The 13,776-nt window shown below is 41.0% G+C and overlaps 1 protein-coding gene across 10 annotated transcripts in view; it reads left to right on the top strand.

The window, feature by feature from the left end:
• The window catches only part of MTUS2 (microtubule associated scaffold protein 2), a 273,605-nt gene that overhangs the window by 99,751 nt on the left and 160,078 nt on the right, over positions 1 to 13,776 (top strand). For all 10 annotated transcript variants that reach the window (XM_021541972.4, XM_077781450.2, XM_021541971.4 and 7 more), the window contains one exon: positions 7,573 to 10,168. In XM_021541972.4, coding sequence (XP_021397647.3) covers positions 7,883 to 10,168 — 2,286 coding nt within the window. In that variant the 5' untranslated portion in view covers positions 7,573 to 7,882. The remainder of the gene's footprint in view (positions 1 to 7,572; positions 10,169 to 13,776) is intronic.

Here is a 13,776-nt window from a genome sequence, read left to right as displayed (position 1 = left end):
TTTGTCTCCCAGATGTTTTTTGGAAGCCAGGAAAGATTTAGCAGTCTTAGCAAAAAAAACAATGATCATTTTGAAAGCATTTCACAATCCCTTTCCGTGTCAAGATTTTGTGCTGCACAGAAATAAATTAAGCAGTGTTTTGGGGCCCCACGCATCTACTGTCCAGCTGTTGCAGATTTTATGATGAACTTCAGTTCATGTTTCTGGCTAGAGAGGGATATAGCAAGTTTCTGGCTGGGCTCTGTGAGGTAGGCACCAGAAAGGATGAGCAGAATCCCTTTGCTGCTCCCTCTGTTCTGAAAGAGAGCAGTAGGAGCTGATGGTGCCTCTCTCACCTTCACTGCAATCTCCAGTTTCCATCAGTGGCACTGTGCCCAGGAGTGCTCAGTGGTGCAGCGGGGCATGTGTGGTGCCCGTGCTGGCATGTGGGCAGAAGAAAGAGTGTGGAGGGCTGTCCCCATGCCTCCTGTTTGGGGTTGACCTCTGGGTAATGTCTCAGCATGTAACAGATGGTCTGTGCTGTGGCAGCACAGACTTGATTTGATACATAATTTTTCTTCTGTTTGTTTGCACTTGTTTGGGAGGAATCAGTTTTTGCCTTGACTATAGTTTTTCTCCGAGAAAACTTCTTTACTGCTTTCTTTCTTGTCATTTTCATTTGCTCTGTGATGCCTTGGGGTGATAAGTGATAAGGGTGATAATTTTCTCTCCTTTGGGCTTTTGTTTCAAGCTTTTCTTGTGCTGCCTGTGTTTTGCTCATGGCTGTGGCAATAAAGATATACGTGGCTTGGGCTGAGTTCTTGTGTTGCTTGATTTACCAGCTCATACTACTTAAAAAGTCAGGATGCTCTTATCTGATCCTGCCTTCACAGTGGCTTTCCCTGAGGTTCTGATGTTTGTTTTTCTTTCAAATCCTCAAATTGAACAGCATTGTGCCCCATAAATTATGAGCTGTTCCTATACCTTTAGCCAGGTGTGCTTATCTGGAATTAAAATAAAATCTGATATTTTTTCAAAGGTTAGTTGCTGTGATTGTCAATCAGCCTCCTGGTTGCCATTGCTAAGACAGAGACTTCTGCCTTTTGGGGGATAACTAATTAATAGATTGCTTATATCAGAGTATGCTGTCTTATCCAACAGTGGATATTTGAAAGCAAGTAGAAATGTAAAAATAAAGAAGTCTTGAAAAACAAAAATCAGGCATATGCCTGGTGAAGACTTGATTGATGTTAATAATGAAAATAATCTGTCAGTTTTGATAATGAGAATCTTTAATCCCAAATCTTGTACTCCTTTGAAATAGCAGTCAGCAGGATACTTTCCATATAATGCACTTTGGGAATTCAGCCCTCACAGGTAATAAATTATTAGAGTATTATATAACAAAATGGAGTTTTGACATAAAACTCCCCACCAAACTCATACATTTACAAGTTTCTTAAGAAAATAAAATTATATACATTATTTGGGAAGGTTACGAAGCTGTACAAAAATTTCTGTTCTTGCATTGCCATTGCACTGCCATGGCAGGAAAAATTGTGGGTGTTTTCCCCCGGGAGATGATGAAAACACAGCTTTCTTTAGCCAAGAGCACGTGGTCATGGTTGTTTCCCATCCTCAGTAGTGCCTGTGAGACAAATCACTCCAGTGATGAGGAATGTTCAGCCAAAGGAAAAGCAGTGCATTCCCTTTGCTTCATCCGCTGTGTTGGTGTCCTCCAGCTGCCATACACAGACAATTGAGGATGCTTGCAAGTGCTTCTAACGTGGAACATCTCTGTCAGTTTTTTTTTTTCAGTTTATTCAGAAAGGAAAGTTGCACCTGCAAGCCAATTACACATCATGACACTGCCAGCTGCTACAGTGATTTCCAGGGCTGGAGTCTCATGCTGGCAGCTTATTTTTCAGTCCTGCTGTTTCATGTGCTGCCACCTCCCCTCCTTTGGGAAGGTCAGGGGACAACCTTGCTTTAGCACCTTTACCTTTGGCTGTGCTTTCAGGAGTGTTGCATGTGGTGTTGATTTCCAGCACACTGGAAGTGGTGCTGCTTCCAAGGGATCTCTCAGGTGTGTTGTATAAGGAAATTGTATTACCGAAGGTTTGAACCAAAAATATCTCTGGAAATACAGGGAAGAGAGCCAAAAAGAAATGGCTCACCCTAAGTCTAGCGAAAGCAAGAATCAGGAGTTCTCCACTAGGCTTGTTATCACCCTGTTACTTAGAAAAAAAAAATAGTAATTTGGGTAGGGGAAGTAACCTTTCTGCATTACCTGATCTGCCACTTGAAAACCTTGGCAAGATGAAGTAAATTTGATCTTGAAATATTATTTGAAACTGAAAATTAAAATGTTTGGTTAAGAAAATTTTGAAGCTAAATATGGAAAATATTTGAAGTCTGTTTTATTTGTAATAATTTTAATGAAATTTGATAGAACAGCATAAATTGATTAGATAGACTATTGATTGATTGATTGATTTGATTTGATTTGATATACCAGCAGAAATTTATTAATAATTTGGATAAATGAAATCTGTTTTATTATTGAACAAAAAATTGAAGTATAACAGAAAAAATTGCCTTGGCCTATGAAACCAAAAGCTGTTTTATCTTCAGTTTTTATAATTATACTTATAAAGATATAAAATATGCCATCATGTAAATAATGAAATCATTAAAATTTATTGACTATAGAGACATTAAACACACTAAAACACTGAAATTGTGGAAATGCTACAGAGCTGCACTCTACAAAAGCTTTTAATATCTTCAAATAATTTCAGTTTTACTTTTGAATCAGAACTGCCTTCCTGCCATTTTTCAGTGTGTAAAAATTTAACATTTGCTCTCACATTTAACATTAACATAATCTCTTCTCTGCCTATATTCTAATTGCTTGACAGACAGCAATATTTCCACAGGATCTGCCAAAGATGAGATTATGCTGTAATTTCCTCAAACAGCTGTGTCTTCTTTGTTATGAATAGAAGCTGTCGGGGACTGTATCCAAATCTTTAGTTCTCACCCTTCCAAATCACATTAACAAAATTATCACATGCCTGGGTGAGCACTTTTCTACCACTTTTAATTAATTCCAATTGTATGTTACCCACTCCAAAAGGTTTATTGACTCTTTTTTTTTTTTAATATCCTGGTATCAGCTTTCAGCTTTTGTCACCATCAGAAATAGTTCTTCATGAAGATTTGGGTTTCCCAAGGAGATATTCCCACCTCCTTTTCATCCAGCACCGCATTTGTTTCATCTGTGGGCTCAGCTCTTGGCAGGCTTCAGTGCTGGCATTGGATGTGGTGGTATCTTGTCTCCCAGAGAAGGCCTCAGCAAGGTTCTGCCTGGTTTGCCAATTCTCAGTGGTATTTCTTGGGACAACTGTGCATTTCAGGAGGCATCTGTTCTGTTTTCTGTAGTAACTGTAAAAACTGCATCTGTTTCCCACCTCATACAAATATATCCTTCCTCTGCTTTCATCCATCTCCCTGCATCACTGCACTGGTCAGACAACAGAAGTGTCTTTCTCATGGGCCAAGATTTCTTCCTGAGGGTGTTCTTCTGCAGGAGTTTATCTGTGGGTGCTGTAATGCATCCAAGACTCTTATCCTTTGGATGTGCACTGCTTGTGCAGAGGGCAGCACAGGTGGAGTTTGTGCTCAACCCTTGTCCAGGGTGCTCCAGGAGTTTAAAAACTTTGAGCTCTTGAACATGACAGCCTCTGAGGGAAATGGCTGGAGATTTCTCACTTTGTGCTTTGAACTGAGTTGTGATCAAGGAGACATAGCTGCTTTCTGTGAGGACAAACACCCCATCAAGCCTCCTGACTCCTCTCTGAGTCATTGCCAAGTGGGCTGGTGCACATGTATCATAGATAGAATCATAGAGTGGTTTGGGTTGAACAGGGCCTTAAAGGTTTTCTAGTTCCAACCCCCTGCCATGGGCAGGAACCCTTTCCACTGATCAGATTGTTCGAAGCCCTGTCCAACCTGGCCTTGCACACTTCCATGGATGAAGAAACCACAGCTTCTTTTGACAACCTATTCCAGTGCCTCGTCACTCTCACAGTAAATAATTCTTCCTAATATCTAAATCTCTTTTCTTTTAGATTAAAACTATTTCTTCTTCTCCTATGAATATCTGCTTGTAAAAAGTCATTCTCCCTCCTTTTTATAAGCTCCCTCTAAGTACTAAAAGGCTGCAATGAGGTCTACCTGGAACCCTCTCTTCTCCAGGTGAACAATCTGCCTGTGTAATCCTATTTCTTGTGCAGCACGACCCACTACCCCATTGGATTGAGAGCTTTTACCTTGCAGGAGTGGGCAGCTGAAGGGGGATGCTGGCCCATGGCTGACCTTTTGCAGGCTACTGGCTCTGCCCCAGTAAAACCTACTGGGTTTTGTTGGTTTTTTTGTTTGTTTGTTTGTTTTGTTTTGTTCTATTTTGTTTTATGGTAGTATTAAGAGGCACCAGTTCAGTGGCAGACCACTAATGAAGTGTTCAGGTGCTTCTCATACACGTGGTGTTGAAAGAGCAATCAGTCTGAGCCATGCACAGTGTTACCAGAACACCCAGATGTTTTTAGTGTATCTTGCTGTAAATATTCTGGGTTTAGACTCTCAATACTGGGATGGGCAAGCAGCTGTAACAGCCTACATTAGGAAATGTTTATAGAGGAAGCAAAATTCTCAACATATTTAAGGTTTTATTTCTTTATTTCCATTTTTATTTGTCCACGTGCTTTGATAATTCATTTGCATATCTTGTAATTATTTCTGTTCTATTTTTGTGGCAAACTGAAAACAGAGCAAACAACCAATAGTGAGGAATTCTTCACCAATTTTCTTTTTTTAATTCCTGTTGAGGATAACAATATTTCTACACTGCTTGTCTAATCAAAAATGCACTGCTGTTACTATTCAGAAGCAGGCTGCTGCATTCTTTTTCCAGCCAGTTTTATTTTACAAACTTGAGCTCTGCTGATGCAGTCCCTTCTTCATGTCCTGGGGCAAAAATCATCCAGCTCAGCTTCTTCTTCCTGATGTCTCCAGAGGTTAGGGTGAGACCTGCTGGCCAAATGTAACTTGGAGCATAGTAAAGGAAATGCAATATCAGATGGGAAGAAACCCTTGTAGACTTCTTTCCTAGATCATCATTAAATGAGCTCAAGTTTAAAATAGAGTCTCATAAGAGATAGACATCTTAGAAGGAACCTTATAGAGCTGGAGTTAAATAGAAGTATTTAATTGTGTTTCTGGCTCCTTGAACTTTTCTTCTCCCTGTGGGATTCATTGCTAAACATAGTCTGGTGGATATAATTTTATTCCACTGTCTAGCATGTTCACATCATTTTGTAAAGGGTTTTTGTTTTTTTGTTTTGTTTTGTTTTCACAAATACAGTTATGCATCCTGTCAAGATGTTGTGACATGGGCAGCTATAACTTCATTTTCTATTCTCAGTGGTTCAGAGGGGATGTTTTTGCATTGTACAGTATCAAGAAAATTTTATCTATATAAATCCTTACGTATACCAAGTTCACTATTTAAGACTGCAGACATGTTTCTTGTCCAGAATCCCTAGTGATATGCTGATAAGTGATGTAGTATTGTCTTTGTTGAACTTGAGACTCCTCTTACTCCCTTCTCCCATTCTGAGGAGGGCATATGAAGAGTTAGGAGGTTCGTGTCCCTCTCATCTCAGAGCATTCCTACACAGCAGGGAGTGACTTCAGATGTGTGTATGTCAGCCAACATCAGTCAAAAGAGGTGAGTAATAAAAAATAGAGGAAGAGCCAGCAGAACCCAGACACAGCTGAGTCTTTTCATCTCACTGACTCCAAAGAGCATAGTGAAGTTGAGCCTGGACACTGCCATTTAAAATAAACTATCTTGCAGAAAATCCAAGCCAAAACTTCTTAAATAGCATCTATTTACAGAAGAATGATCAAATCTAAGGTCCCAAATGTAACACAAAACCATGTTTCTTACTTCCAAATGGGCCTATCACAATACGTAAATGCTCAACACATTGACTGAACTAAGCTCCAAAGTTTGTATTCCTTAACAAGAAGATAGATTATATTTTTATATTAATTTAGTTGGAGTCCTGTATGTTCTGTAGCAGAATGGAACCTGGTATTATTTTCAAACAGTGTAGTTATTGAAATGGTAGTCATGAAACACGTTTCAAAGTTAAGCAGGTAATATTCTGCATAAAAAAGAACATATTTTTGGGTAATTGAATGGATGTTAATTGTAAGAATGTAGTGGATTCTTCAAGTCTTTGACATCTGAGGCTGGATGTCACAGGAAGAGATGAAGAGATTAAATTGAAATGTCATGTGCATAGAGTCTATCCTTGTCAGCTTTAAGGAGTTAGTCTCAACTGGCAATGTCCTGAGGTTGAGCAGTGCCCTGTATTTAAGAGGGGGCCAGGTCTTTCCAGACCTTCATTTTAATAAATTTGTACTAGTCACATTAAGCCAAAGTGCTTGGTTTGGTCTCTGAAGCACACCAGCACGGTCTCTCTGCATACTGTGTGTGAAGATGCTTTCAGCGAACACAGGGACCCAGACTGGCACCCAGATACTGTAGACAGAGTTCTGGACTTATTCTGCACTTCTAATTAGTGCCCCTATGAGCCCCTGGCTAGAAACCTAGCATAGCTGGGCATATCAGAAGTGCTTTGAAGTCTAGCTTCTGGGAACCGTGGAGCATGTTCGGATTTCCAGTGTCCATGTTTCTTTATGATGAAGGGTATGAACACACAGGGTACAAGAAATATCTCAGAGAGTGAATTTGTGCATGGAATAGACAGAAATCTCACCTTCATCTTGTTGGAGGTGATAGAGGACAAAATCTGGGCTCCCGAAGCCAAATGTGTGAAGGAGCCAAAAAGAGATGCACTGCATTGGGGTTGGTGTATAATCCTGTATATTTAAAAAGACACATATTCATCTGTCTCATAAAAAATATATTTTTCCTTTGCAGGCCTCCAGCCATAGCTTTTGCTTTCTTGGAATCTATAAATCTGGCTAAGAAATGTCAAAAGGGATGGGGTGTCAGCACAAGAATAGCAGTGATTCCTAAAAGCCATGGTGAAAAACCCATAAACAACTTCTATGGACCTGGAATTTTATTAATGTTTGCTAATCTATACAGTGATGCTTTAAATGCTTCAGTAGCCACTCTTGGTGTAATAATTGTTGAAAGAGTATGCAAATGTTTAGACCCTCAAGAAAGCATCCCACCCTCACCTGGCTATTTTTGCCTATTTCCAGCTGTACACCTATGTGTCCTAAAAACAGTAACAACCACTCCTCTAACCAGGACAGTTTTTGCTGTGTAACTTCTCGAGTCAGAAATCTGTGTTACACTAAGAACGTTTTCTGGGAGAAAAGCTGTAATTTAAACAGCATTTAAAGTGTTTGAAAATACTCTGTCCTGGGGTTATACCTGGAAGTGCTGTTGATTTTAAGTTTGATTTAGTTAGCATGATTCCTGACATCAGTGTAATGTTATCTGTTTGGGTTTTTGTTTTATTTGTGTTTGGGTTTTTTTCCCCTTAGGTTGGCTGGATTAACTGGCTCTCATTCAGAGAGAACTTGGCAGATCTATTTTGCTTTTGTTGAACCTCTCTGCAGCACATCATAAAGATTTCCTAGGTCCAGAAGCTACAGAAAAGACAACTGAGCAGCAGAAAAATGTGACTCTGAGAAGAGACTTCAAGCCTTCTGATGATGAATTTTCTACTGATCAGTTCTAATTTAAATATATAACTGAAGCATTCATAAAAGTTAACCTCACAGGGGAAAACACCTTCTCTGTAATTAGAACTGCCAAAAAAAAAAAAAAAAAGCAGTCACCTGAAGCTTCAAAATGAGTGCTCCACTAATTCCAAACAAGTCATGTTATTCCCAGCTTCAAGACAACCACAGTGAAATAAGAAACAATAATGAAAGCATAGTGAATGTTGGGGATACCAATGCCAACCAAATTGTAACAAAAGTTAGAACCACTGATGGGGATGTTAAGAAACATGATTTGACAGATGAGAGTGGGAATATATACTCTGGAGGAACAGAGAAAGTGACTCATCTGCCTACAGAGCAGCATAAACATCTGACCTTCAAAGACTCTCGAACCTGTCACACCAGTGCACAGGAAAGTAAGCTGCCCTCCACCACAGGCAGGGAAATGGGGAAAGATTGTAGGACCAGCGAAGTTAAGGATATATCAAAGCATATCAGAATTAGCCGAGGACAAAGTCTGTCCAATTTAAAAAGTAGCACAAATGATGCCAACCTGGAGGTTGTCTCCAAAGGTAATATTGATTTTACCCAGAACTTCCCTAAGGGAAAAATGTCCAGGACTGTGGAGGTGGAGAGAATAAAAAGGCTTTCTTTGGGAAGACCAAGTAAATTTTCTCCTCAGCCCGAAACATTTGCAAAAGACTGCGTTGGCCGCGTGTCATGTAAACGTCTGCTTTCTGCATCATTGGACTCCATTGACAGGTCTCACCACATGGTAGGAAGTACAGACAAATCCCAAAAAACATCCACGGATCATTTTCTTGGGATGGTGTTTTGTCCACTTGACAATACCTCAGAGGAAAAGACTGCATTTTATTCCACACCATCTACCTCAGGGAACAAGAAAACAAGTAAACCAGAAAATTTACCAAATGTTAGCATTGAAAGCACACTGCATACTTCTCATTCTCAACATTCAGCTGTTAAGATCAATGAGGTTGCTAGTAAATCAGAAGCACAGTTAGGTCAGGGTGATAAAAGTAAAAAACTGGAGCTTAGGACTGCACCATCTCTACAATATAAAAATACGTGTCCACAAAAGATAGAGAGAATTATGCTGGTAGAGTTCCTGGGGTGTCCAAGAGCTGAAAATACAGCAGTGCAGGAACAGAAAAGCTCTGGGTCTGATACATCAAAGTTTCAAGTATCCCATTTTCACAACACCTGTAATAGAGTAGAGGACCCATTGTCAAGTCAGGTAGTAACTCATCCTGATGATAAATTGCAAAATGATAACATCACCATCAGTGAAGAAGGGAGAGGAAGCAATGACGGTGACAGCAGGGCAACCAGCCAAGCTGGTGAGGAATATTTTACCGATGAGGAAATGGAAACAGTATTTCCACTCACCTGCAGTAGTAAACCCAGCATCAAAGTGACACCGAGAAAAACAAGAAATTTGCATGAAGTTGACACAGGTTGCACTGGAACAGTTGGTGAACAGATATCTCCTACACATGATATTAATCCACCTGACAGCAAACCCTTGGAAGTTAATGAGAATAAACTGATGCTAGTCAAAGAAAGCACTGAGGATGATGTTGTGCCTGCTTCTGATCCCTCAGATCATCACAGAGCATGCAGTGCAGAGACAGTGTCAAATAAACAACCTGACAGTCACAGCAGTGATGTGGAAACCTCAAATGTTTCAAGTAAAGAAACAGTTAATGTAGAGAAACATCCTCCAGAGGAAGCACCAGAGAGATGTAACATTCCAACAAAGGCTGATGTCTTTTTATGTGTCCCAACTCCTGTGCGCCCAATGGCAATGCCCGATGTTAATGGTCAGCCCACACTATCAAACAATAATTTGAAGGACCTTTATGCACTTCATGATGACAAATTGTCACCCTCCTCAGTCCTACCTCCCATTGACAGCACACAGTTGTTAAACTTATCCCCTAAAGTGCCTATCAAGAGTGCTTGCAGCAGCGCCATCCCAAAACCTATCCTGGTCCACCCCAAGGGCTCCCTCACAGATAAGGCCGATGTGGACACTGGATGCAGTGAAAAGCTGGAAGAAGGTGTTGAGATGAAACCTGCCATCCCCCGGCCCAAGCCTGTGAGACCTAAAATCATCACGTACATTAGGAGAAACCCTCGTTCAATAGAGCAGCTCGACCCTCTGTTCACGCCGGCAGCGCTGCCCTTCAACAACCCTGCGTGCAGCATGCCCATCCCTGAGGAACAGAAGGTGTCCAATGGAGAGGAGGCAAAGCCCGCCAGCGTCCTGTACGACAAATTTAAACCTGACCTCCAGAAGCCAAGACTCTTTGGTTCTGGACTAGTAGTGTCAGGAATTAGGCCCCCAGGTCATCACTTTGGTCCAATGAGTGAGAAATTCCTGCATGAGGTAAGTTTATGCAGCTTAGCTGCTTTTGTGTGCCTAGTGGTCATTATTTGGTTATTTGCTGCTGCCAGAAGTTAGTTCTCGAACCTCAAACAAGAAATAAATCCTAAAACAATGTGTGATCATTAGGAATAATCTTACCTAACTGCTTCTGGCACTGACCCTTTGTGATATCTTAGCTGTTACTGGAAGTTGTTACTGTGCTCTTCCAGTATTTTCAAGCAAATTTATCACCTGCTTGTATTATAAATTGGGATGTTTATAAAAGAAAAGACATACTGAATTGAATAAATAAATAGGTGGGGGTTTTTTTGTTTGGTTTTTTTTTTTTTTTTTTTTTTTTTTTGCTTCCCAAAGAATAGCTTTGGGAAATGATTGTAATTTGCCTATAGAGACTCTTCCTTCCTAATGGGAAAGTTGGCAGGTTTTTGTAGACAGAGCAGTATATAAACTAATTCCATTCTGTTTAGCTGTACGGAAACCCAGGGACTATCAGAGCTCTTTTTGGATTATATATATAATGCAAAAGAAGATTTACTTTTGACTAATTTTAATGCTGTTTCTTACATTGACCTGCACATCAAAAAAGATTTATTCTTTTCCCTGGAAAGCCATCCTGAGCAACCAAAATGTGACGGAAATCCCTCTAGACACCTCTGGCTCCAGATAGCTCACTGTGTTTCTGCCTTGCTAAACTGGGCAGGATTTTGTGTTACCAAAATCCCTGCTGGGAGATGGGCACAGTGGAGGAAGGATGAGCTTGCTTGGTAGGGGGAGGAAGGACAGGGAAGATGTGTCTGTCATGTGCTCTTGCATCCATTGCTTGGGACCCGAGGTAGTCCAAAACCAAGCTTTGCATACAAACACTGAAGATAGCACGAGTGATTTTATTTGAATGAGTCTTTAAAAAAAAAGGATATGGTTTTTTGCTCTGTGTCTTGTGGTGTTATTAAGGCTCCCTTCTTCATTCTGCATACAGTATAGCTCCAAGAAACGCATTGAAATAAAATATATTGTGACAATGTTGGCAGACAAAACCTGGCAAATACCCAAATTAAGATACTGTGTGTGAGTGTAGATTGACCCTTATTGCATACTAACCAGAAACCTACTGAAATGAACAAACATTACAGTTTCTCATCACAAACACAGAAAAGGACAGTGCTTGCTGTCCTTTTTCCTTTAACTTCAGTTTTCAGCTCTGTCTCTTGTATTTTATGTTCAAGAAATTAATTACTAAAGTCTTTGGGAGACTGTCTATTCCAGCCATCATTAATATATTTTCACAATTGCTTTATAAGTTGAGGGGAAGTTGCTAGGTTATTACTCTTTAATGTATGGCAATGGAATGAAAGCCAAAATGACCCAGATTGTGCACTGGCTGTTTGGCTGTTTATAGGGTGGCATGACCCTCTGAAGACCACAGGTGTCTGTGAGAGTTGGGGCTCAGATAATCAGACAGGATTAGCAGACACATCTGTGAACAAAGGAGAGATTTCTGAGCACTGCTGGGGTCTGTTTTTAGCATGAGAAGGATTCAAGTTATGGCAAGGCTGCAGTGTGATTTTCTCTAGATTAGGATTAGAAGTAGGACACATGAGCTGGAGAGGAACTTCCCTTATTCCTCCAAGAAATATGACTTTTGGTGGGTATTTCAACAAGGGAATATCTGAACCCAAGCAAACTGCTTCTTCAGAGAAGCTGGACAGACTGGAGAAGAGGCTGAGAAGAAAAAGTCAAACTGTGGTTTGAATTATGAATTTGCATTAGGCCAGGGTTCAGGAGCTAATAGCAGAAGATGGAATCTGCTTTCTTGGGCTGCCACCTTAAAAGCAATAACCTGGCTGTCCTGCCAGATGGAGGAATACAAAGGGGCCTGATTTGGCTCAGTATGAATCAAGAGAAAGGAAAATGGTCAATCCATGAAGGTGAACAGATGCTTAAAAGAGCAGCTGTGCACAGTTATGGGTTAGTAGTAGATGAGTGATGTGTAATCCAAAAGAAACCAACTACGAGGCATTGAAATAGATCCAGATCACTGATCTGAAGGGCGAGTGTGGAAGACTCAGAGGTTTTGGAAACAAGGACTCTGGCACAATGGCACTATCTTGGTTAGAGAAAAAAATCCCAGATTGACCTATTTCACACATCCACTGATGTCTTTGGAGAGTTTTGATTAGCATTTCGTAGCTCCTTATATAGCTATGATAGTGTTAATAGCTGTAATCTCTAAGCATCATTCAGCTAAGTGGTAGGAACAATTAAATATCCCTCTGGGTGCCAGGCGTAGAAGAAACAGGAAGATGCCGTGTTGGGCAGGAGACTCCAAAAAAAGGCCTGGAGAACTCTATGAGAATGACTCGAGGGCTGCCTCTGTGCAGTAAGAAGCCTGCAGGGCTTCTTGAGCTGCCTGTGCCAAAGCCCACTCAGGGCAGCTCAGACAAAAATCCCAACTCCAGCATGAAGGCAGTCCAGCTGTGCTATGGGGTTGGGGCCATAGTGAAATTGAGTTAAGGCTGAATGGGCAGAAAATGTGCTTTTCTTTATAACATTGGCAGAGTGTGTAGATAGGTCATTCATGCCCATGCGCATCAAAAAAGAAAAAAGAAGTAAGAAAAGAAAACCTCTCAAGCTGAAATGCAACATGCTTAAGAAAACCAGTTCTTTTTCAGGGCAGGTCACTGCTGTCCACATCCTTGACCACAACAGGGGCTCCCCATCTCATTGTGAACTTCACCCTCTTCTAGTCAGCACCAGTGTGTGTTTGGGGCTCTTTGTTCTCCCAGTTGCCTCTGTGAGAAGTTACAGGGCAAATCAAGTTACAGGGACCCAAAGACTGTAGCTGTCCTAGTGAACTGAACAATGGAATGACATGGCCTCCAAGGCTCAGGAAAGACTGTCTGTACTTCTGGACTGGGAGCATGCGTCCCAGCTCAGGATCCAACTCTGCCAGAGCTGATCACCCAGAGGCTGCTCCCAAGGACCAGCATGGATCAGCCTGGTCTGCAGATGGACAGTTTACCCAGACAGATACAGTCTGTGCACTGTCAGAGAGTGGTCATTGGCTGCTTTATTCACTGTTTTATGGCTGCTGTCAAAAGCCCTGACTGGTGAGGGTCCGTAAGGAGATCTGCTGATCCCCAGCTTTCCTGCCTGCCTCTCTAAGACTACTGGCCCATTCAACTATCTTTTTAGGTCTGTTCCCCAGCACAGGCATCATTGTGGTCCAATAGATGGACTAAAGTCTGTTGAAACAAAACACCTACTGAGGTAAAAAGGAGTTAGGGGAGTTGTTTTATATATAGTCAAACCAAAAGTTTCTCCCGTTGATCCTGTTATTTGAACTGCCTGATGTTTCCAACTCTTTTCCCAAAGAGTTGCCTGAAGCAGGGACTTGACAAGCAAATTTTTCCTCAAGGCATTAATGTTTGATGATGCTATAAACAAAGTAAGATGAAGGAAAGTGTTTGGCATCTGTACCTGCTGGCCATGCTGCCAGCTCTGCTCAGGAATACCCAGCCTGTGGAAATTCCTGTATGCTCAAAGTATTTATTGCAGAGTTTTCTGGCTCATTTTAACAAATTCATTCATGAGTCTGTGGGTAATGAGCA

The sequence above is a fragment of the Lonchura striata genome, chromosome 1, assembly GCF_050655825.1.
Source record: "Lonchura striata isolate lonStrDom1 chromosome 1, ASM5065582v1, whole genome shotgun sequence".
NCBI lineage: Eukaryota > Metazoa > Chordata > Aves > Passeriformes > Estrildidae > Lonchura > Lonchura striata.
This window is presented reverse-complemented; position numbering and strand designations above follow the sequence as displayed.